At 45.1% G+C, this 24,233-nt stretch overlaps 3 protein-coding genes across 9 annotated transcripts in view; 1 reads left to right on the forward strand and 2 right to left on the reverse strand.

The window, feature by feature from the left end:
- Positions 1-851: 851 nt before the first annotated feature.
- srr (serine racemase) lies at positions 852-4,480 on the reverse strand. Of its 2 annotated transcripts, none has more exons than XM_035401388.1 (7): positions 4,301-4,480; positions 3,915-4,105; positions 3,423-3,604; positions 3,140-3,270; positions 2,527-2,675; positions 1,848-1,968; positions 852-1,486 (listed from the first exon to the last, which is right to left on the reverse strand). In XM_035401388.1, the coding sequence occupies exons 2-7, from the start codon at positions 4,090-4,092 to the stop codon at positions 1,168-1,170; spliced, it is 1,080 nt and encodes a 359-aa protein (XP_035257279.1). In that variant the 5' UTR covers positions 4,093-4,105; positions 4,301-4,480; the 3' UTR covers positions 852-1,167. The 2 variants fall into 2 exon arrangements, with proteins under 2 accessions (XP_035257279.1, XP_035257281.1); XM_035401390.1 differs by having other exon boundaries at positions 1,163-1,486; positions 1,879-1,968; positions 4,301-4,472.
- A 4,004-nt stretch (positions 4,481-8,484) lies between these two features.
- Positions 8,485-17,637, reverse strand: LOC118218719. Of its 5 annotated transcripts, none has more exons than XR_004763531.1 (5): positions 15,776-17,637; positions 15,563-15,615; positions 15,373-15,473; positions 9,962-13,930; positions 8,485-8,699 (listed from the first exon to the last, which is right to left on the reverse strand). XR_004763531.1 is itself a non-coding variant. In XM_035401348.1 (5 exons), exons 1-5 carry the CDS (start codon positions 16,522-16,524, stop codon positions 10,193-10,195), a joined length of 4,551 nt encoding a protein of 1,516 aa, XP_035257239.1. In that variant the 5' UTR covers positions 16,525-17,637; the 3' UTR covers positions 8,726-10,192. The 5 variants fall into 5 exon arrangements, 4 of the variants coding, with proteins under 4 accessions (XP_035257239.1, XP_035257240.1, XP_035257238.1 ...); XM_035401348.1 differs by lacking the exon at positions 8,485-8,699 and having other exon boundaries at positions 8,726-13,368; positions 13,459-13,930; XM_035401349.1 differs by lacking the exon at positions 8,485-8,699 and having other exon boundaries at positions 8,726-12,513; positions 12,610-13,930.
- Positions 17,638-19,589: 1,952 nt separating this feature from the next.
- Positions 19,590-24,233, forward strand: part of LOC118219048 (forkhead box protein P2-like) — an 85,319-nt gene continuing 80,675 nt past the window's right edge. Inside the window, exon 1 of one of the 2 annotated variants that reach the window (XM_035401865.1) lies at positions 19,590-19,706. The gene's annotated coding sequence lies outside the window, so the exon portion shown is untranslated. Of the gene's footprint in view, positions 19,707-20,917; positions 21,290-24,233 lie in introns of those variants that run through there. The other variant, XM_035401864.1, reaches the window with a different exon arrangement.

Here is a 24,233-nt window from a genome sequence, read left to right on the forward strand (position 1 = left end):
AAGCACAAAAGCGGGGGGGGGGGGGGGGGGGGGGGGGGGGGGGGGGGGGGGGGGGGGGGGGGGGGGGGGGGGGGGGGGTGAGGCCGAACCGTCTCAGGCGGGGCGCCGCTCGGATAAGAGCGTGAAACGGCGGGAAAAGTACGGCTTTGCGCGCGGTGCGCGAGAAGCCTGTGGGTGGCGGAGCTTCTGGCGGGCCGACGCGTTGCCATGGTGACTGCCGTCTGCATGGTGGAATCATCGGTGCGAGCGTCGCTTGCTTACCGGCTCCTGACTCAGAGATATGCACTGAAATACGGGGAAATACTGCAGCCGGCGCCACTTTCCACCTTTTAATAGCCGAGTTTGAAATGTGTATAATGTGTTTGTGTATGATGTAGTACTTACATTACACACACACACACACACACTCACACACACACACACACACACTCACACACATATCTATATCTCTTCATCAAAGCACTGACGTGAAGCTGAATATAAAATGTGGCCGCTGTGCCCATTCATAAGGTTATATTCACAGTTGAATAAAACACCCCCAGTGTTGGAAAAATCCAGGTTTTTTGTATAGCTGCATGACGCCCCCCCATGTGCAGCAAACATCACACCCCTGCGAGACTCACAGCAGCTTCTCCTGCTCGCAAGGCAGAGGTGACATCACCATCCATGCACTGTTTTTATTTCAAAGCTGAAACCTGCGGCAATTCAGTATTTTATTTACGAGGGAAAGGCTTCAAGCATTCACAGAAATGCAGTTTCTCTGACCGCAACGTCCCGGTTCCTTCCAAAGGCAAAAGACGCAAGAGGGCTGGAAGATCACAGGAGATTTTTTTTTATCCCCCCCAACCCCCCCCCCCCAACATAGTGGTTGGAAGAAAATGTGCTTCTGTGTGTGCTTGATAATGTTCCGCAAATCAAGAATCCTGCTTCCCTGTCGACAGAGAAATTATCCAAATTCGACTGTCATCGTTCTGCCACTTCAGTGTTAGAGGGTTTGTGGGGACTGCAGTGTTAGATGGTTTGTGGGGACTTCAGTGTTAGAGGGTTTGTGGGGACTGCGGTGTTGGATGGTTTGTGGGGACTTCAGTGTTAGAGGGTTTGTGGGGACTGCGGTGTTAGATGGTTTTTGGGGACTTCAGTGTTAGATAGTTTGCGGGGATTTTGGTGTTAGAGGGTTTGCAGGGACTGTAGTGTTAGGTTGTTTGCGGGGACTTCAGTGTTAGGTGGTTTGCGGGGACGCTGACTCAGTCGGGGAAGTGGGCCAGCTCGTCCTTGCCGATGTTTCCGCCGCTCAGGATGAGCACCACGGTCTTCCCGGCGATGTCGGGGATCCTGTCGTTGGCGACGGCGGCGAAGGCCGCGGCTCCGGAGGGTTCCACCAGGAAGCCGGAGCGGTACAGCGTGGACACGGCGGATTCGATCTCCTCGTCGCTGACCAGCACGATCTCCTCTACGTACCGCCGGCACAGGGCGTACGGCAGGCGACCTGGGACACACACACCAGCACACACCTTCACCATGCAACACACACACCTTCAATGTGTAACACACAGACCTTCAGCATGTAACACACATTCCTTTACGCGCTATCAATAATGCTGCCAGCAACAAACTTGAGAGTAAGCAAAGTGAGAAAAAACAAAACAAAATTGCACTTATCCGAAGGGTAGGTACCATACAGGAGCCAGAAACAATCCCATCATGCTTCATAACCGTTCCCGCCACTGGAATCAGAGACCTTTAATGGAGGCTACCTGCAGAGGGCGGGGCCAGCGCGGCGGTTACCTGCGGAGGGCGGGGCCAGCGCGGCGGTTACCTGCGGAGGGCGGGGCCAGTGCGGCGGTTACCTGCGGAGGGCGGGGCCAGCGCGGCGGTTACCTGCGGAGGGCGGGGCCAGTCCGGCGGCGATGCTCTTGGCGTCCATCTCGACGGGCCGCCCCTCGGCGAAGCTCCTGAACATGGTGCAAGCTGGGAAAGCCACAGCAGTGAGCTTCACAGTGAAACCACACAACCCAGGAACAAGTACGTTAGCGTTAGCAACCGGCTGCGCTGCTGCTATCTGACGTCTGACAGATGTCGGGAGAGGGAATGGGAATGGGAGTGGGAGTGGGAGTGGGAGTGGGAGGGCTTCCGTGCCATGTACGTACTGTACGATAGCTCTCTGTGCAGCAGACAACTCGTGTGTGGCTAAATTTTTTTAATGTTTTCTACCCCCCCAATATTTTGATGATCATGGCAGTACAGTGGAATGAACCTGCACTGCCTTAGTCACGCAGTACTCAGACATGGGTGTACGGTATGTCTTCATTGCACTGTAAATACACTCTTGCACTCTGTGCAGTGTATTTAGCATGTTAGAAATGCTGAACAAATAAAATGTGTTATTATTATTATTACTATTGTGTATTACTACTGGGTATTACAGTGTGTGAGAGGATATCTCAGTCTATCAGACCTGGCTGAGCATTTGGATCAAAACCTCTGCAATCTGATTGGCCGGTAATCAGGGCACAGTGCAGTACCCACCCCCCGTGGGCTCCACCCCGTAGACCCGCGCGTTCTCGCAGCCGGAGAGTTTGACGGCAGCAGCGACCCCCGCCAGTAGACCCCCTCCCCCGCAGCAGACCACCACCACGTCCGGGTTCGGCACCGCCTCCAAGATCTCAAGGCCAACGCTACCGGCACAGCGAAGGGACAAAGTGATTTGGAAGGACAGAAAGGGAAAACATTCACCATTCCTAAACGTAGAATTCTTGGAAGTCCTGGAAAACAAAACTAACAAATGCATATGCTTTATAAAAATAAAATAAAAAGTAGATAAAAAGGGCAAATTTGGAAAAATAAAAAATCATTTTCACCATCTACATTTGAACCCATTGGTTCTTTCCCCATTTCAACTTGCGCTATGCAGCTGTAACTGTCACGGGCATCATGAACATGTCTTATAAATTGCCCAGATTGACAGGGCATGCTCATCAGAGCCTCTCCTGCATGTTCTTTTGACACACTGCTGGCGTGGCAGATTTTTTGCCCCGGCCTGGAGTCTGAACATGGGCATTCTCCATGAAAGCAGGCCAGGCCTGAGGTTGCCATGGAGACATTTATGTAGATGAAGAGTGTGTCTTTCCCGGGTCCGTACCTCGCGTGGCCAGCGATCAGGTCGACGTCATCGTGGGGGTGCAGGAACGTCATGTTCTCCTGCCGAACACACCGGTTCACCACCTCCACCAGGCGGGACGTTGGCACGCGCTCAACCTCGACCCCAAAACTCTGCCAAAAGACATCCGTGCAGCAAGCCACTGGAGATTTGTGTGTGTACACATTCACGCACGTGCACACGCACACACCAATGTTTTAAATCATGATAAACTGTTGGCATATTACGAGATTGCACTCGTCAGAATCAGACACAAGTACGCTACCTGTATCAGCACGGACCTCGATGGAGGGGCCGTTTCTGGCATCACGACTTTGCCCTGAGTTCCATAGTGTTTCGTCGCATATGCAAATGACTTCCCATAGTTCCCTGCGGACATGGTGACAAAGCGGCCCCCTGCAGGTCTCCTTGCAAACTGATTGGCTACTCCTCTTATCTTAAAAGAGCCTGCCGATCAACAACAACAACAACAAAAAAACAAACAGGTGCAGAGTTTTAAGAAGCTACCTTACTCTATGACTTCCTTTTCCTTTTGAACAGGAAGCATTTGGGCACATGTAGCATTTGAATGGGCAGTTGCTGCTGGAGGTAATATCGATAGGACAGTAGGGGGCGCTTTTTTCACCGTGCACTGAATAATTAATTTAAATGACAAGTATACTGAACTGTCAATAAAATTACCATGTCATTTACCAAAGAGTACAGACTTCCCTGGTGTTCTGGACAGAGCGCCTATATAAAAAATGTAAATACAAACCAGTCCTTTGCAGGTTTTCCATTTTGATATGGATATCGCATGCGGTGTTCAGTGGCAATGTAGTTTGACTCCCGGGGATCATTGGCGTGTTTATTACTCCTAACGGACTCGCTCTCACTGTCGCCTGAGCCGCTTGCAGCATCTGCAGGGTAATTAGGTCCACAGCCGTGTCTTCCATTGCTGTGGGCGAACTGAACAGAACGCACACAAAATCAGTAAAAAAAACAAAAAAAACAATATATGCTCGATCAACGCAACTTCGAAATACTGCTGGTATAAATAATCTACTAAACAAATTAAATATGCACAAAACAAAGTAATCGAAACTAGCCACAGTACAGAAATCACAATTGGTCCGTGGAGTTCGCGAGTAAGGCACTACTTACCTTAGACTGATAGTTTTCCGTTAGCATAGAACAATACGAATTGCTAAAAAGCCAGATAACGTCAACATGTAATGTAATAGAAAAAGCAGATAGTAAAGACGTGTCACTGTCTATCAGGGCGAAAATGAAACTTATATCGGAACGAAAAGAACTGCACACGTTGTTTCTAGTACAACGTTTTGTGTCGATGGACTGTCAAACATGGTGCTCTCCAGAGAGAAAGGATAATTGGTAATTTTACTAAATTATTCGTAGATTAATTTGGTTCGGGCTTTCCACCCTTCACTACGGTGTTGTATGTAGTTTTTGTGAGCGGTGTTAAACGGTGTGGACAAGACTGTCACTGTTCTAATGTCCTACCAGTGGAAAGATTTAAGTGGCTATCTGAACTTTCCATATTATTATTATTATTATTATTATTATTCATCATCATCATCATCATCATCATCATCATTGTCATCATCATCTCAAGCTAGTTAAAATTGGAAGCGCCTTTTTAAGTGTAGAACTGCTTTTTTGTTGTTGTTGTCGTTGCAAGTTTTGTTTGAATCAGCCCGTTATGAGAAATAAAAATAAAAAATACTTGTAGTTGTTTAATTCATATAATTGTAGCCTATATATTTTAAAGTAAATAGCCTTCTATAATCTTCTCTTTAGTTAAATGGGAATATGTATGCACTCTCTTGAAAGTTGTGTCAGTTTAGCTGTTTGTGGAGCTGCTGCATCCGGCCATCTGACTGTTTAATGGAGTGTGTATTTCTTGCTTTGACCATCATTCTCTGGCTACTTCTTGCTTCTGTCAGCCAGAGTTGATACAGTAGGGCTGCTGGGAAGCGGTCAGCACACTGCTTACTGACCCCTGATCTCACACCGGCTAGACTGGCAGACAGATCCAGATGTATTAAGGACTGTATTACCCACTCGGTGCCATCGTGTTTGACTGACAGTTCTGCTTTAATGCAGAGTGAATGGGGAGATGAGGTATGTGCGACCAGTTTAGTGACTGCTAACAACACTTTGCAAAAAAAAAAAAAATTGCTTCCTTGGAAACTCACTTGCTGATTAACACTGTACTTCAGAAAACACCTTTTAATTGGGGAACTTGGCCAAGTTTACCCACGGGCCCTATGGTTACGGCACATCTGTGTCAGTCTCCTCTGCGGGCTGCTAATTAAAAGCTCGGCTGGGCGATGTTTTCATCTGGCACTTCCGTTCCGCCATAGTACAGTGGTGGCAAGGGGGGGGGGGGGGGGGGGGGGTGGGTCGTCCATCTCCTGGGACCGTCCCGTCCCGTCACCCTGCATCGGACACGCGGCTGCTCGCCGTCATTCGCTCTCCGGAATGCTTCCTGGCGGGACAGGGGCGAGCTCTGGGGCCTCAGGAAGCCAGAAGCCCAAATCTCTGCCCTTAATCTGAGAGAGAAAGAACCGCGGCGCGGTCAAGCAGTGATGACGGGGTTCCTGTGCGGCTCCTTCTGGGGCTGGGCCACCTTGCGCACGCAGATTTACCCCCATTTTTCAAAAATGGCGCGACCAGTTTGCAGCATAGACTAAAGCTGTGCTTTAAGGCTGGGGGCAGCCTTGTATTTTGAGTCCCTGTGCGAGACAGTGGATTGGTGGAGGGGTTCTGAGAGTGCTGTACCCAAATACCCAGCAGATGGACTGATCTGTACGGCATAGTGATGGGCTAATGCTGAGGATGCGGTGACTGGGACAGGCCGTACGCATGATGCAGTTATCTGGGTCAATCTGTGCAGGGTATGCAATGTGAGAAACTCGGAAAGGCTCGGGGTCATCACGGTCTTGGCTCATTCTCAATGAAACATGTCCTGTACTGCCACCCTGTGGCTGGGGGTTGGAGTTGCTTTTTGAATCATAGCAGAAGTTGAAGTAATTGTGTTTGCAGTTGAACAACTGAAACAGTAGAAGCTTATGGAAAGAAGCAAGAACTAAAAAATTCATAGACTTCTGTTTATATAAATGTTATGGATAACATATGGATATACAAAATACTTGTATTTTCTGTGTGTGTTTTGTGGATGTTTATTAAATGGCAAAGTGGAATGTTTCAAAAATGTGTTGTAAACTGTATTTTATATATAGTTAGGTATGTGTAGGTTGCAGGTATACTTGTATTAAAGTTTAAAGTATAAGATGTTTTGGAGCATTTAACTACACACACATTGGCACTGTTACTGTTTTTAATCCTCCAGGCTGCACCTCTAATCCCAGACTGTACTTCAAACAGGATACAGATTTGTGGAGATAATGATTGCATAGTTCTGTTTCAGTTTTATTTTGGTGAGTGGTTAATATGTGAGAGAGAAGAAAAGTTGTTTCATAGTAACCAGCGTAGTCATATACACACAAGTTGCTGGCCAAATCTTTTGCGTCATTCATTTCTAAAAATATCCCCCACATTGAGTGTGACTTATTTACCCTTGTTTTTAAGATTTTAATCCATGTACAAGCACTGCTTTCCTGAATACGGTAACCTATATATATGACTAGCCTATACAAAAAGATAATTCATTTAAATATAACATTTTTATTCCATATTTAAACCCAAATATAAATAAATATTTTGAATATGAAATTATGTTCACATAGTAGTTTATAACATTGTATTGGTCCAGTGTACTAAGAATAGCAAATTAAAATTATGCAAATTGTGACACAACTCTGTTTATAATGTCACATATTATATGACACTCACTCACACACACACACACACACACACATTTGCAAGTCTGGAAACCTGATTAACTTTGCACCTCGTACATGTATGTATACTAATTTATAAGTATCGAGAGGAGGCCCGTCACATCACACGTCCGATGAAGATGAGGTGCCACTGGCTGGTTAACGAACGGCGGTTTTATTGTATAGTGTGTAGCGGTATCCTGTCTCCCTCTCATGGCTGTTTGTGTGTGCAAGACATAGCTCTCTGTGCAGTCCACAGGAATGCCTAGCCAGCTTGGGCAGCTGCCAGGTAACTAGGCTTGTGATCAAGGAGCGGTGGGTTCAAATTCAGGTGACAAGCTGCCTCCCTGTCTCCACGGTGCATGTGATCCAGAGACTCTACTCGTATGACCCTCTTAGAGAAGCCTCCATCAGCCACCAAGCAAAGCATGCACGGCGTTAGCGGGGACTGGTCTTTAAAAAAAAAAAAAAAAGTATTTACTCATTAGCTTTTATTTGTACGGGGTAGGTTGACTGAGCATGCATGCTCTTTTACAGCAGCGCCCTGTTAACACCCCCTGATCTGTTTGCCCTGTTGCCACTGCAACCCTGACAAAGCAGTTAGAAAATGGTTGGATGGATGGATGGATGACTGCCTGAGGGGGACCATATATAATCTGAAAAGGATTGGGCTTTGAACAGAACCTTGGGGAACCCCACATGAAATCTGGGCTATTGACGACATGGATGTACCAGTGGACACCAAGAAGGATCTTCACAAGGGATAAGAAATGAATTAGTCAAGTGCTGACCCATTCAGACCCACCCATCCACACAGGTGGTTAATTAGTTGAATATGATCCACAGTTTGAAAGACAGCACTGAAAACTAAGAGAACCAATACTGACCAGTGGCCTGTGTCAGCATTTAACAGGAGATCATTTGTAACTTTTAACGCTGTTTCCGTGCCATGAAAAAAATCAAAAGCCAGGCTGTAGTTCTACTCAAGGTTTTTCTTGACTTTTGGCCAGCTCCCTGGGTGACAGACAACTGGTTCTTAGAAAGCACTAATCTCACCACCGTGTTCACAATGCCTAAATCGGGTCTGTCCGCTATTTCCACGAGCTGCGAGCGATATCTTTCCTGATCAATAAAATGTATTTTGTCGTCAGTTTGATTGCAATATATTACATTTCCATCAGGGTTTCGTAGTCAGGTGCTGTTCCTCTCGCCTTGTTAGTGGAGTCCTGTTGCTAAAAAGGCGGAATGCGGTGGTTAGCTGCGCACGCACTGCGTCAGCTGCCATGTCCGTACGCTGGGTGCTGAACTCGGAGCTGTGCAGCTGTTCCTCTGTGATCTCCTGCTGAGCGTGACGCAGAGCACAGACATCGTAACTTAATACGTCTGCTTAAAATACAGGCCCGCTCGGGCCCCGGCAACCCGCCCCGGCAACGGTCTCAGCTAAAGGTCAGTAGCACAGAGACGGATTAACACCCCCCCCCCTCCCAAGGGCACAAAGGGAATGGGGTTGAATCTGTGCTTTTCATTTTTCGTTTGACATGACTTCTTTTTTTTAATGAGAGTCCCATATTTGATGTAATCCATTACCCACAAATCTTAATTCTTTTTTTGGAGGGGGGAGAAATTTTCCATGTAAGATCATGAATGCTGAGTAGTCTTTTTTTTCAAAGACAGAACAGAGGACAAATGAAATGGGTCTAAAAAAAAGAAAGAGAAAAAGAAAAAGATTTCAGCAATGGATTTATTTAGTACTATTAACATGAAATTTATTTCTGAGGAAAAGCTAGTTCAAGGATTATAACTGAATCAATTCTATAAAGCACTGGTACAAACTATATTATTCTGATCATTTTGATACTCATGCAGATGTACAGTACAATAATAAGAAGAAAAAAACATCATTCAGTCATCCACTATCCATTCACTCAGTGGTCCTTAGAACATGACAGAGATGGCCTCTCCCATCAGAGTGATGCTGTGATGTTGTACTCTGTGGTTTCTATTGCAGTGAATTGATTTCCCTCTCGTGCAAGACGGAAATTAAACATTTCAACAACAACAGCAATTCTGGTACTTGATGGTGACAGCGCAGTTTAGTGACATCATCACCTCAGCTTCACGAGCTAAGCTGGCGGCTCTCAGCTCACAAATTTGCATAAGTGGGCAGCCTCATTTGCATACGGATGCCACACAATTAAAAAAGCCTGTCGGGGAAAAAAGAAAGAAAAAAGAAAGAATCATCGCGGTGACTGGTGCAGTGTCACTGGATTTTTTTTTTTTTAATTGTACATTTTTTTTATTCACAAGACAATTAAGTGGCTTTTCAGTGTGCAGATAAGGCTGTAGGATGACACAAATTTGGAGTGCAGTTTGAGGATCGCAGAGGTATGTAATCATTCCCGACATCTCTGTCCATGGCCAACCTGAACGTGTTGAAAGAGTAGAATCTTTAAAAAAAAAAAAGATGTGATTATGCTCGTCGGAAAACAACTGCATTACCTACCGACAGCCAACAAAAACAGTTTACATTGCCACTCACATAAGCAACTCCGTTCACAGAGATGCGATTGCACAAATGAAACAACAAAACTACTCAAGATGACGGGCCACAGAAGGCCTAGGCAAGCACCGCACTGCAAAAATACAGCAATCATGTAAAGATGCCCTTCAGATTCTGAACTGTGAACCTCTTTCAGCTTTCAGCACATAGCATGCCATGTGAAAAAATGGTATACATGGCATAATTGATATCAACTTGAATTATGCTTAAAGTATTTTTACGTATGAAATAGTATACTTCAGGCTTACTTTAACATACTATTTTTTCACATGGGTTATGTGATCATCAGAAATTCATCTCCACCTTTTCACTCGTGTTTTTTTTTCATAGAACAGAGATTCTTGCACAATGTTCATGCATGGACTTGTAAAAATTTTTCTTTTTTTTCTATTTGCTTACGTTGATTGTGCTGATCCTTCTGTTTTGGTCATTTCCCTGATTTATACAGGTTTAAATGTAAATAAGGTGCATAATCACGTTGATTGACAGACCAGTTGACTGAAGCCACACGGCCCACAATGTGAGTTCGGAGCTCGCATCGGTAAGGTGTTCACGTCTCAGATTCAGCCTCTTGGCTGTGGGCCAATCGGAACAGTCCGCAAAAACCGCCAAACCACACTGGCCCGGCTTCTACTTCCCTCTGTTGGCTTCCTGCAAGCGCTGCTTGTCCCCGTGGAAGCAGAGCCAGAACACGGAGAACAGGTAAAGCGCGAAGCAGGCCAGGAAGTCGTAGTGGTAAGCCGTGAAGAAGAAGAGCGCGCACAGAAGGACGTACAGGAAGGTCCTCCCCAGGTGGCTGGCCCAGAACGCGTCCGCCCAGGAGGACAGGTACGACCCGGCCGCGTTTTCCACCGCCTCGGCGGGAGGTGCCGCGGTGGCGGCGCCGCCATCTCCCGCCGTTTCCGCCGGGGGGAGGCCCGGCTCCTCTGCAGCGTCCCCGTCCTCGTTCGGGGACTCGCTGATGGGCGACAGCGCCGTGGGCCGCACCCTCGCCCTGCTCACCGACGGCCTCTTACCGCCAGCGCCGCCGCCGGGCATGGCCCCGCTGCTCCCGAGCGCCGCGCGGCCCAGCGGCGGCCCGATGGCAGATTTCACGCTCCGCATGTGCAGCTCCATCTCCTCGTCCGTCAGGGAGTCTGTGGAGACGTTGTCTTCCTCCGCCTCCCGATCGGGATCCTCCCCGTCTACGGATCGCTTCCCTTCTTCCTTAAATACCTCTCCCGCTTCTGTCACGTCCCCCTCTGTCTCTCCACCAGCCGCGGCTCTGTCCGTGTGGAGATGAACGTCTTCATCTCCGAGTGCTTCTGCTTTTAGGTCCTTACATGGATCAAGCCCCAGTCCCCTGAAGACCACCCCCACTTCTTCATCAAGATCTTCTCTTTCATTTTCTCCGCCATGGTGCTCATCTTTCCTTTCTATAAAAAACACTTCCCCTTGACCATAAAGATCATCTTTCTTTCCTGCTGATGACTCTGATTTCACCTCATACAGATCTTTACTTGCTGCGGCCCCTTCTCCTGCCTCATGGATACCGTCTCCATTTTCCATTGATAGTGCTTCTTCATCAAGATCTTCATCTTTCAGAGACACCTTACTGTCAAGATCTTTATTTTCCACTGAGAACCTGTCATCGTTAACACCTTCACTTTCAGTTAGGTTTTCACCATAAAGATCTTTGTTTTCCACTGACCTCTGATCTCTGTCAAGTTCTACATCAGTCACTGATGCGTATTTATCTGTTTCCTCTTCCACTGACCTCTCATCATTATCAATATCTTGTTCCACTGATATATCTTTAACAAGCTCTGCATCTTCCACTGACCTCTCATCATTATCAATATCTTGTTCCACTGATACATCTTTAACAAGCTCTGCATCGTCCACTGGCAATTCTTCATTGTCAAGATTTTCGTTTAGATTGTCACCAGATAGGTCTTCATCTTCCACTGACCCCTCATCATTTTCAACATCTTCATGCTCCGCTGATACATTTTTAACAAGTTCTGCATCTTCCACTGACAATTCTTCATTGTCAAGATCTTCATTTTCTTTTACATTGTCACTATAAAGATTTTTATTTTCTAGCAATATGTTTTTCTCAAGCTCTTCATCTTCCACAAACACCTCATCATCAACATCTTCAGTGTCCACCAATACATCTTTATTTTCAACAGATACGTTTTTATCAATCTCTTCATCTTCCATCAACACCTCATCATCAACATTTTCCACCAACACATCTTTGATAGGTCCTGCATCTTCTACTGAAACCTCATCATCGAGATCTTCATTTTTAATGAGGTATTCACCACAAGGACGGTCATTTTCCACCAATACTGCCTCTGTTTTACTGAACTCTTCTTCTTTTTCTGCTGACACCATCTGGCTTTCATCCAGACTTACTTTGTTCTCCATCCACATTCCTTCTGTGCCTCCACCAGTAAAATCAGCTATCTCCTTTTCACTCCCCACAGAAATTTCAGCCATTTTGCCACGATCTCCTTCGTTTCTTCTCGACTCCTCTTCCTTTTTTGTTTGCTTTTCTCTGACCTCCTGTCCCTCTCCCTCAGAGAAATTTCCCCCCACCTCACCAAAACCATCTGTATAGGTCACAAGACCTCCCCCAAGTTCATATGGTTTGTCCTCAGTCTCGGTACGTGCTGAAACAGGGAGGAGAGTAAATCCACTGCAGGCTCCTCCCGGAGGTCCCTCTGTAGCATTGGTGTTTGAAAGCGCTAGTGTTGCTATCATAGCCGTTGCATCAGTTTTTGTTCCAACCTCCTCTAAGATATGAACCCCCTCTACAGCTTTGTCTGTGAACGAATGCTCTCTACATTCCTCGTCCTGTATGCCAATTTCAGCTGCATGGGGAACATCGTCACCGGAAACGACCTCTGCTCCACCTTCAGCTGCTTGGTGAACATCATCACCGGAAACGGCCTCTGCTCCACCTTCAGCTGCATGGGGAACATCGTCACCGGAAACGACCTCTGCTCCACCTTCAGCTGCTTGGTGAACATCATCCCCGGAAACGGCCTCTGCTCCACCTTCAGCTGCTTGGTGAACTCCGCTGTGCGCTGTAATCTCTGCTCCAGCACCGCTGGTTTCCAGGAGAGGCTGTGCGGCGTTATCCTGGCCATAAACCAGCTGCTCTTGCTTGGGCGCACGTGTATCCGTGCCCAACGATTTGTCCGGGGCTGACTCTAAAATCTCGCCCGAACGTCCGAGCGGGTGAACGGGCGGGGCGTAAGTGCCGAAGGGAAAGAGAGGTTGAGCGGTTGCCATGACGGTCAAGCGGCTGCAGCTGTCTGCGCTGCCCACCTGGCCCTCGTCGTCCGAGTCATCAGACGCCGGGCCCCCTGCCCACAGTCCTCTGCTAACATCCCGGCTGTCCGGCCTGGCCTCGTGGAAAGCCTGGTGGTACAGCGGGGCCACAAAGGTCTCAAATTTAAATTTTCCGCCGCCCCTGTCGCTCTGGGGCCAGAGGAGGTCTGAATCCTGGAGGGCGTCTGTTCCGCCCCCGTCTCCGCTGAGCGGATGGCTGTGCCGTCGATCCCCATCCTTCCCGCCGGTGATGTCATCGTCCAGACTGTCCCGCACGCTGGCGCTGATGTCAGCAGCAGCCCGCGTCTGTGTGCTCGCGTCCCCCTCCCCCGTTTGGGGGCTCCCTCTGCTCTCGGGCCCACTGGCCATGTCTGATAGAGAGACTGCCGATTTCTGTAGAGCATCCAAATCCCAGGCTGCACCCTGGGGGGTGTCTGAATCCCATAGAGTTCCCTGGAGGGCTGGAGAATCCCAGAATGCACCCTGAGGGGCTGTCGAATCCATAAGTGTTCCCTGGGGAGTGTCTGAATCCCATAGAGTTCCCTGGAGGGCTGGAGAATCCCAGAATGCACCCTGAGGGGCTCCCAAATCCCAGAATGCACCCTGAGGGGCTCCCTCCTCTCTTGCTGTGGTGTACGCACTTGCCCGTCCATCCTCAACGCTCCCAAACGTGTCCGTGGCTGGACCGCTGAGGCCGTGGGTGTCCTCGCCAGGCCCGGCCAGAGCCGCTCCAGCGTCAGCCGCGAATCTGAGGGGTGGCAGCGGCCCCTCTGTCCCCGCCTGTGGGGAGAATTCGTCATGCGCCTTCGTCCTCCTTCTCTGGCTCCAGTCCCACATCATACAGGCTCCCTCGTGTGGAAGTTCGGAGACCTCTGACGGCGAGCGCCCTGCGTCCGCGTCCGCCTGTCCGTCCATGTCCCTGTTGTCCTGAGCGGGGGACCCCTCGCGCCCTGCCGCGGCTGCGCGGTGGCTGCGCTCTTGTAACCGCGCCCGACGTGCCGCCCTGCGTCTGCTTCTCCTCGACGGGTTCCGCCCACTCTCCACCTGTCAGTCAACAAGAGCGGGGCGGAGAAAGAATGGGTCAGCCAATGAATTTGTGCATAAGACTCCCTGAATTATTGCTGATGAAATATTTAAATATAATTGGCAAAATGATAATGAACTGATTTATCTAGATTACTTTGTTCCGTTAATCTCTATTTCTGTTGGTTTATATTGCTCTGATTGATCATGCGGAGATCTTAAGAATGTGTGTAATCACTTGTAAGCCTTTTAATGCACCAGTAACAATCTGCTCAGTTTCTGTTTTGATGGGGAGGCCAAGTGCATTTTCCCCTTTCATGTGAAACCAGTTGAGCTGCTTATTGCTCCAGTCAAAAGGGTTTGTTCTAAACATGGCGGCCAGCCAAACCGCCCCGTGTCTGGTCTCATCACGGTAATCTTCCTCCTCACTCATAACACCTCCCTTCTCCCGCTGGCCATTATTTCCCAGCCATTCCGATGCCATCTAACGTAAACTGTTTTCAGAAGACAGCCTTAAAAGGAACACGCTGAACGTTATTCATACTGCACTGTACAAGTGTGCCTTCTCAGCCCTGCTGGGTCGGTGATGGAGACACGACATGGTCATGTGGTATTCTAACAGAATGATCCGGTTGGTTCTACAGCTTCTCACAAGCGCGTACACAGACAAGGACCTCTGTGGAACCTCAATCGGCTTTGGCACTTTTAAGATTGAATCTGAGGCATATTGTATTGCACAGAACTCCAATTTGCTCCACTGCTTGACACCAATGCACTGCCAGCACTATGGTAGTCTCTGTTTGTAGTGGGGGAACAAAATCAATCCATGACAACTTCTCTGTAGTTCTTCCGCTTTGTAACATGAGAGCATTCACCTCATTTAGAGAAAGAGATTGTTGTTTAAAAGCAGTGAAAGGTCTCCACGGTGCTGGTTCTGTTCAAGGCCAGAAAATGACTGGGGAAACTGGGCAGACAAGGGGCTGGTTCAAGAAGAAAAGCCTTCGCATGAAATCAAAAATGCTGTCAGTAGGATTATGAAAATCCTTGGGGACAGAATACAAAAATAAAATGAAAATAAAACAGGGTTTGGCAGATGATACACCAGGTCTATCATTTTAGACTTTCACCCACAAGCACGACACAAGCCAGCACTTCCACCTCGTTAGATTCTCAAATGTACATAAAAGTTTTGCATTCAAACTGGATATGCAAATGTTAAAGTGACTTCGAGACATTGAATGACCTGCCAATCATATTTTACAAAAGAATCACCCAGTGTGACCGTGTGGCCTCTTTTTTGGTCCAATTACCTTTATTGTAATCTATATTTTCAATTACGCACTTCATTGAATCCTCACTTCAAAACAGCAGCGAGAGTGAGAGACTTTTAATCCGGGAAATGCGCTTGTATATTTGTCTGTGTTATAGACTGGATGCTGTTTCAGGCCTGAGGAAGACCTCACCGAAGGTTTCTGACAGCTGTCATCCTGAAACCCATCCGGGTTTGGTGCAGGCTCTTCTGTCTTCTTGCTGACCTCCACTTCCTGTTTACTGAGAGGCACGTCTAGAAAATAAAATTAAATTAGTTGAATGTTTGGATTTGAGAGGTGTGCTCTCTTTACTCGTTATACTTATTTTAAAAGAAGCGCGTACCTGTAGCTTCAGCAGAAATCACTGGCGTGTTTGCTTCTGTGGACTTTTCTTTACTGTAGATGAACAGCACAAATATCACAGTAATTCCACTGTAGTTTTTATACATTTTGGATGCAGAAAGATGTTTCACTGTAAAGATATTTAACTGTAAAAGTGTGGGTGAGGATGTGAGCAGGCGCCTGCCGGTATCTCGGGTGCAGCAGGTGGTCTCACCTGTTGTACTTCAGACAGCTCCTCTTGCTCCTGAAGCTGGTGTCCTCACACTGCCTCCCCTTCCCATCTCTGCACCCCCGCTGCTGACAGAACAGCACATAATTCATCCCGCTGTTGTTCGCCCAGAACGTTCCGAGGGGCGTCTCGTATCTGAGGCAGAACTCCACCCGCACCCCTTCCGGCGGGACGGGGGGCGAGAGCTCCAGGCTGAAGGCGAAGCGGTCGGTCTCGCCGTCGCTGGACCCGGGGATGAAGCTGGCGGGCAGGTCGAAGTGGGTGCCCCAGCCGTCCAGAGTGGTGCGGACGCGCACCCTCTTGTCGTAGCTCAGGTTCAGGACCCGCACCGTGCCCCGCAGGGTGGTCGTCCCGGGCAACAGCTCCACGCACTCCAGCTCGCAGCGCTGCGCCTGCAGCTTGGCCAGGAGCTCGGCGGCCGAGGCCGGCACGGAGAACTGCGAGCACAGGAAGTACTCCTCTGGGTCGGGCCCGCCCGGCTCCACGGCGGCGGCCGCATCGTCATCGTCGTCGGCGGCAACAGACGCCGCGGATACCGCCCTGCTGCTGAACTCTTTGACCGACACCAGGTCCAGGCCGAAGGCGTCGGCGAAGGACACCCTCCTGGCCCTGGAGGCTGTGGTCTCGGGTTCGGGTTCAGAGTCGCCGGAGGACGCGGCGCCCCCACGCTCTTCCTCCCCCTCCTCTTCCTCCTCCCGGGCCCCGCCGTGCCGTCCCTCTCCCGCGGGCTCCATCGGGCTGTTCTGCCTCCGCTCGCCGCTCTGCCCCGCCGCTCTCGGCGGCTGAAACCCAACCCGCCGTGACCTCACGCGCGGAGTCCCGTTACATTTGACATTGTGGAGAACTCGCGCCTAAAAATAGTTTCCGTAGCTTGCAAACCCGCGCTAGACTGGCCTCCCCAGTAACACTAAACACATGTTTGTATATATACTGAAAGCAAAGTAAAGCAAAAAATGTCCATATTCATATTTTATAACATGCGTACATCAATATTTGTGTAGATAGAAATTATTAAAACTAGAAGGCAATTGTTTTTACATGTGAGAAGAATTAACAAAAAAGTCCCGAAATTATTCTGTTATTTAATGTATTAACTTTCATGTAACAGCCAAAACAGACAGAAAAACTGGTACAACATTCCCAATTCATAACATTGTTATTGTGAACACACATATGGTCCCTTAACAGTCCCGTCTTCCTGGTTGCAGTCGACCATGTGACTGCAGGTTACTTTAAAGGTGAAGTAGGCTGGCTTTAGTGTTAAGCAAACACTGTATGCATTTAAGCAACAGTTCGAAGTTCAACAGTATTACAGGCCATTCAAACACGCAGTAGAACATTTTATCTGAGCTAAAAGACTATGTCAATAGATGCTATTTAATGGTGGTGACAGCAATTAGCATTTTACAGCTCATCTAGTCATATTTTCCTCCAGAAGTTCTATAAAGTATTTTTCGACTATAAAACGTCAAAACTGTGTAAAAGTGAGCTTTTGGCACCATCTACTGGTGATAAAGGGAACCTCTCCGCCATTTCCTCTCACACCTGTTTCAAGTCACAGGCTATCTGTATTCCACCGTTACGCATAAAATCTCGCGGCACAAAGTTCTGCTTCCTCGTGCAAGCATTCAGGACTGATCAGAGACCAGACATTTACAGCAGCAAAAAAAAAAAAGAGAGAAAAAGTTACTGCCAGGCTGTGAGAAGTAGTTGTGGAATGTGATTTACTCAGATCCAAAATCATATCTACTTGGAACTGAACATGTAATATCTTCAAATCAACTGTATTTTAGTAAATATACAAAGATACTTTACCCCCTAAGATGGAAAAGCTGACATCTTTGCAGTTTTACACTATTTATTTATTTTATTTATTTATTTTTTTAATTCCAGCCCTCCTTGTCTCTCAGATTGGAATGACCAATTCTATTCACTGGATATGCTCATTCGGCGGAGTGCATGTGGGCGCGTACGCGGGCGCACAATGTCCAACCGCCGCCTGTGAACCCGCCGAGCGCAGGACGACCGTCGGAGACCGAACAGTCGATCAGCAGACTGAATCCGTCGCTGGATCTGGTGCACTGCCACAGTTCAGATTTAATACCAGACCCTCTGAGGCCCACCAACATGCTGTAAGCAATAGTATAGCTTCACAGGATCAGTCACCGGCAGTCCTTTGCAAAAAAACGAAAAAGAAAGTGAAGACCGACCACTTTTTAAGACCCTTTTTTTTAAATTGTCACAAAAAAATAATAATATAACATATCTGGTAAGCATGTTGTGTTTAATCTGTTGTATTGAAAGGTACATCTTGGCTAGGCATAAATAAAAAATAATTATGAATAGAATTCAGCCTACACCATCATAATATATATCTGTTATTGAAAATCAATTGATAATTAATTATAACTTATTGAATCCAAGTCGCTCCTTCGTGTGAATTGTTTGACTGTAATTTTTGCCAGTGAGATACATTTCCAGAAATATATCTTATTTGCACAAAGCAGAAAGATCACAAAAGCTGGAATCACATTTGAATTCAGTAAAAAAAAATTAATGTTTTGAAAACTACCACAAGATGGCAGTGTAATACCGTTATTGACCACATTCTTGTTCCAAATCGGAAACTTGACTTGATGAACGGTGCCCCTTCTCGTCTTTGTAGAAGCCAAAGTTGGAATATGCATATTATTTAACTTCAGCTCAGAATACAGTCATACTTTGTCTGAAAGCTTGTAGAGTTACTCTGATATAAAAGCGAAACAAATATAGCAATAATTTGTTTTAAAATGTTCATACATTATAAGCGAAATTATTAAGAGACCGTTTGTGCTGTATTATTAAGAGACATTCTATTTTTTTGTGCTGATCGTGCACATGCTTAAGTACCCGAATTCTGAATACGTATAAATTAAATGCGAAACATTTTAGAAAGCTACTTTAAATATACATTTTCACTTTATTCATTTAATTATCAATTCGAGATTTAAATCCATTTAATAAATAAAAAAGTAGTTAAAAAAGGTTGCATAAGGATTTTTCAGTTAATTCTGTTAAATTACATTTAATTGACCCAAACCCTTAAGTATATATTTCATTCTTTAAAAAAACAAAACTTTATTATAAAATTCTGCAGATGTTACAGTCATATCAATAATGTAAGAGCTATAAAATACAACGCGCATGGGATGACAATAGCAACGCCAGGGGAAATATACAGAGGTCGACACATAAAATATATTCTTTTCATTCTTTTTGTTTAGACTCAATTGACGTACACTTCCGCCAAACAACGAAGGAACACAAACCAAATTAAAACAAACAAACAAAAACCTAACTAAATTTTAAGACCAAACAAAAGCAAACCCAAACTCAGGCCAAACAAATACGCATAAATAAAACCGAACTTTAAAGCCAGCAAAACAAACCTTTTCGGTTAATTTTGAAAATAAAAGCAGTATGCAGACTTGCGTAATAAACATAGTTCCCGTTTTTAAACACCAGCTACTTCCACATATAGCCTGTCCTCTGTCATCACTTTTACAATAAAACTACATATTGCAAACACAAATAGTAAACCGCAGAATATTTAACATGAACCAGTTTTAATGAATAGGCTTACTGGTGCAATTAAATAGCCCACAACTCATTTCACATCGGGATGAAAAATACATTTTTCGTCCAGTCGGAAACGTGTGTCCTTCAGGTGAACTTTAATCTTTTGAACCACTAGCCTATACACTATTATGGTCAGCGACTAGAGGAAGAGAATGTGGGGGAGTGGTCGTTGCCGTTTCCGAATTTGTCTCATTTCATAACCGAGCGAGGCTTCCCCGCCCTTAAATGGATGTATCCTACGCATAATAGCACAATCTTAATGTAATTTCAGTAATTTAGTGCGTTTGCCCCGCTCTAGGTGAGTTTACCGCTCGTCTAAATTGTGGTCTGAACTCCAAGTTTAAGGTTAGGTCGTAGAAATTGTGAACCTGTTGTTTTGTATTTGTTATAGGCTAATACGGAGAATAATCGGCTTCTTGTTCGACCTGCATTTTAAATCCATCAAACATCGTGGCACGATTTTGGAATAAATTGTGCTGAAACGACAGAAATAAATTAGGATATTTTGTATTTTTTCCCCCCCGGTCACTCGTTTCAAGACCTGTTACCAACTTCAGGTCATCGTTTGGGGCATCTGCACGTTTTCTCAAGCAGTTTTCTACTCCTCTCCGGATGCCTCGTTACGTTATAACTTCTGCTGAGAAAACTAAACACAACGTGACTTCGAAAACCTGTTTATGGGCAACAACGTGCGTGCATAGCCTGATATAAGACATAAAGTGTCGGAATCCGGCATTTTGTGCCGGTATCACTTCCAGCGTTTTATCCCAATGGCAATGCATGACCTACTAATATCAGTAAATAGTTTTACTTATTTTAGTGACAATGGTTCCGTTATCGCACTTTACCTTGTGCGTTTCCTCTTTTGATGGTAGGATACGTGGGCTGCCTATGTTTTAAGGAACCTGCGCCCAAGTGCTTATTCTTAACAAAACAAAGGGCAGATAGCTTATTTTCAAATGATAGGGTGGAACGTTTTACTTTGATAAAGGCGCTCACATTTTACTTTATGAATAGCCTATGTTCTCCTGTAGCAATTATTGTGGGTTACTTAGCAATTATATGTTGTAATTCATTAATTGTGGGCACATATTGTACGCTCGACTTCTTTGTCGGGGAAATATCTAAGGATAGCCTTCTATTCGCGTTTTACAGGAACGCTAATGAGTAGGAGCTTGCATATTGTTACTGTAACCTCTAGCCTGTTTTGGTCTTTTTGGAAATTAGGCTAATTCTACTTGTAAGCTGTTTTCACAGTGCCAACCTGTCGGAATGACTAAGAAATAATTTCTGTCTGCCCTTCAAAATGCTCCACTGGTGTCAACCCCAGCCCATAATCATGAGAGGAACGTCATACTGACAGTACGTTTTACGGAGAAAAAAATATAAATAACCAACTTCGGACTTTTTGTTTACATAGCAGGTGGACGTGACGTCACAACGAGTCTTGCTACTCCAAAAAATAACAATGTCCAGCTCCGCGAGTCTGCGTCCCCCGGGGCTGTATTCTAATAAGATAGTCCCAAATACTTAGTTTGAATACATTTTGATGTGTTGAATTCAAATGCGAAAACATGGTAAATAATCGAGCTGTCAGTCATTTGAGAAGAATCCAACTGGACTCGGAGTATTTTCTTCTTTTGCATGATAACAACAGCAACAGTGGTTCGAGAGGAGAGCGCGAGACAACGCGTGCATCCCCGAGCGCAGCGCCTGCGGAGGAATATCCAAGTTGTTATTTATTCTTCGGCTTGTTGTTCATGTTCTATTTTATGATTAACCCTCAGTCTCACGTGTGACGCTTTTGTAACGCTGAAAGTCACGATAACTTATTCCTACAACAGGAGTCTTGTTTTCGATAAGGAAACGAGCTTGCTTTCGGTAAGTGTGCTCTTCGGTGTTTATTCATTTCACTTTTCTGATTATCAATACGTTGCCAGCTATCAAACTTCACTTGCTGGTTAGGGTTTTCGTACCACGATACCACTGTAGCGTAGGCTACTAGGTGATTAACGAGGTAGTTGTGTCGTATTGGTTTTGTTTTGAATACAATGTGGTGAATGTTTGCTAAGTTTGCAAAAGCGTTCTTTTTAAACAGCCCTTGAAAAGTAGAGTTAGTAAGCAAACATGCGGCTGTATAACAACAAGCAGCTGTTTGTCCCTGGGTGCTTGTTCCACATGTTTGTCTTCTAAGAGATAGCTAGCTCGTTACATTGTTGCTAGCCCGTGAAACATCACGTAATTAATGGAAAACATTAAACACAAAGTTTCCATTCCGTTTGCTCGAAAACAGAGTGAATTGACTAGTGAACGAAACTAACAGCCAGATCATCGGATAGCCTACACTTGTTAACAAATGTAGGCTACAGATTTTCAAAAGCACACGTATGGTAATTTGCGCAAATGCGGCTTCAGAGTGTGGCACACGTTTCTCAGTTTTGTAAGTTAATTAGAAGCTGGAGAAGTTAAACCTAAATATAAAGTACTGGTAAAGTATCCAGTGTTAATTTTACTCTCACCGCGTTAATTCAACTCTTAACTGATAACATTTGGTCCCGTATTCCAGAATGTGTGCAAATGTTATCTGTTAAAAGTTGAATTAACACTGTTAGGGTTTAATTAACACTGGACATTTTTACTGTGTACGAAGTCTGTTATGTGCAGTTACGTATCTCACAAGTAAAGCGAAGTCCAGTTTTTAAATAGCCAGTCAGCCTTTGCTGAAGGCAAGCTATTAAATATTACCTGTTGCAAATTGTTAATTTGCATACTTAAAAGCATGTCACATTAAATGATTTTTAAAATTAGTTTTGGAACGTTGATATTTTTCTTTACCATCACTACTACAGCTTATTACACTTGAGGTTTGAAATGCATTTTGATAAACAAAGCAAACCGTTACTGGGAGAATTTAATCTAAATTAAATTTTAAATGACCTACAGAAGTATCACAAAATAGAAAGAAGGTGGAGATCTGTTGCACTATTTTTTGTAGGAGAGAAAATCTTAACATAAAACATAAGTGCAAAACACTGTTCTTTTAAAAAAAAAAAAAAAAAAAAAAAGAATACACAGACATACACACTTTCATACAACTTCAGGTTGTTCAAAAGCATTATTTATATAGGAGAAATCCATCCGAGCAGTAGATTCAGTTTCAATGTTTTAGTCAGATCATATGTTAATATCTTTATTAACATTGCACTGGAATTACAATAGCCTAAATACTTATATAAAGTGTCACTACTTCCCAAGTATATGCTATTTATATCAAATACACATGATGACAGATTAATATCTAATTATGATGTTCTGGCAGATGTGTAATGTGATCTAAATTTATCAAATGCATAATTATATATGTTGACATTGATTTGGTGATTTTGTTTCAAAGTAATTAACACATGACACTTTGTGAGACCATTTTTGGATTTTGTATATATTTTAAAGATTTTTTTTATTGTGCTGACATTTGTGAAATTCTGTTCTTGTTTCGACATTACATGGATATAAGCAAACAGCAGTGGTTATGACCAATTGTTGGTGATGATGGTAATTGTAATGGCATTATTACCAGAAGTAATAATAGCATAATTATTTAATACTCTGAAGTGTAATAAACATCTTACAGTTATCTAATGATGCTATGGCATTTTAATGTTCTTAGCATTTTAAGAACAGTTACCTTGGTCGTTGTTAACAAATGTAACCTTTGCAGTGTTTAATACTAAATGCACGGTGTATGTTACATTGAGGAGAGCAGTAAAGCTAATTTTATGGCTTTTAGTGTTCGCCTGCTTTCCTGGGCTGGTCTCTCGGTCATAATCAGGTATCACCTTTATGATTACCTGGGCTAGCGGGTTGTTCTGCACTAGTTGTTTGAAGTGCACGCGTGTTTGACTGCGTTCAGGCGCACTTCACTTTGACTGATGCAGATGAGAAACACATTTAGCAGCACTTAATTTTGTCCTGATGTTAGGCCTTTACTGTACTGGATCCGACCAGGTGGTTCTGGCCATAGAACCGCGGAGCGAGCTCACGTTGTTGCCGTTGACCTTGGACTGGCTACAGAAGTGTTTAGTTTAGTTTAGTTTTGACAGATCGCCCACCTTGCTTCTCCTTTGGATACCTGGCTATAGCACTTGTTCACACGCATCGGTTTTAGAATTTAACTGTTGAGTGTCACTGACTGCTGTCCGCGTCGGCCTCACAGTGTTAGTATATAAATAAAACGTTCTTTTAAATGTAAATCTGCGTAATTAAATGTCAAAAAATGTAATCAAATCCACCTAAATGCCATTATTCTCTTAATCAAAACTTTAGAGATTTTATAATTTGAGCAAGGATTATAGGGTATTATCATGAATAATACCTGTTTATTTCTTCTCAACCCAGAACGAGAAATAAGGGGATATTAATTGTAAATGTGCTAGAGGAGTCTAAATCTCTCCCCAATCTCTGGACTTTTATGATTAGGTGATGTTCTAACTGGGTCCGCTCCACTGTGTGTTTGTGTTCTAATGAAAGTTCCTGTGATTGACTCTGGTCTGTTCCTTTTCCCTGTACAAATTATCTTCATCACCGCTCAGCTCTAAAGCAAACGGCTTCTTCTGCTTCTTCCAGCGAACTCTTGACCCCCTCTGTGTTTTTCTTTTTGACGTTACCTATCCCCCCCAACACTTTTTGTGTGTGTGTGTGTGTGAAATAGATTGCCTGCTCCTCTGGAAGATTTGTTTTCAGTGTTATTGGAAGACAGAGCAGGAGACGCAAAAAATCTGCCGTACTGGTCTCCTGCATATGTCAAAACAGCGAGCCCTGCGCAGCC

Source organism: Anguilla anguilla, chromosome 19 (assembly GCF_013347855.1).
Source record: "Anguilla anguilla isolate fAngAng1 chromosome 19, fAngAng1.pri, whole genome shotgun sequence".
NCBI lineage: Eukaryota > Metazoa > Chordata > Actinopteri > Anguilliformes > Anguillidae > Anguilla > Anguilla anguilla.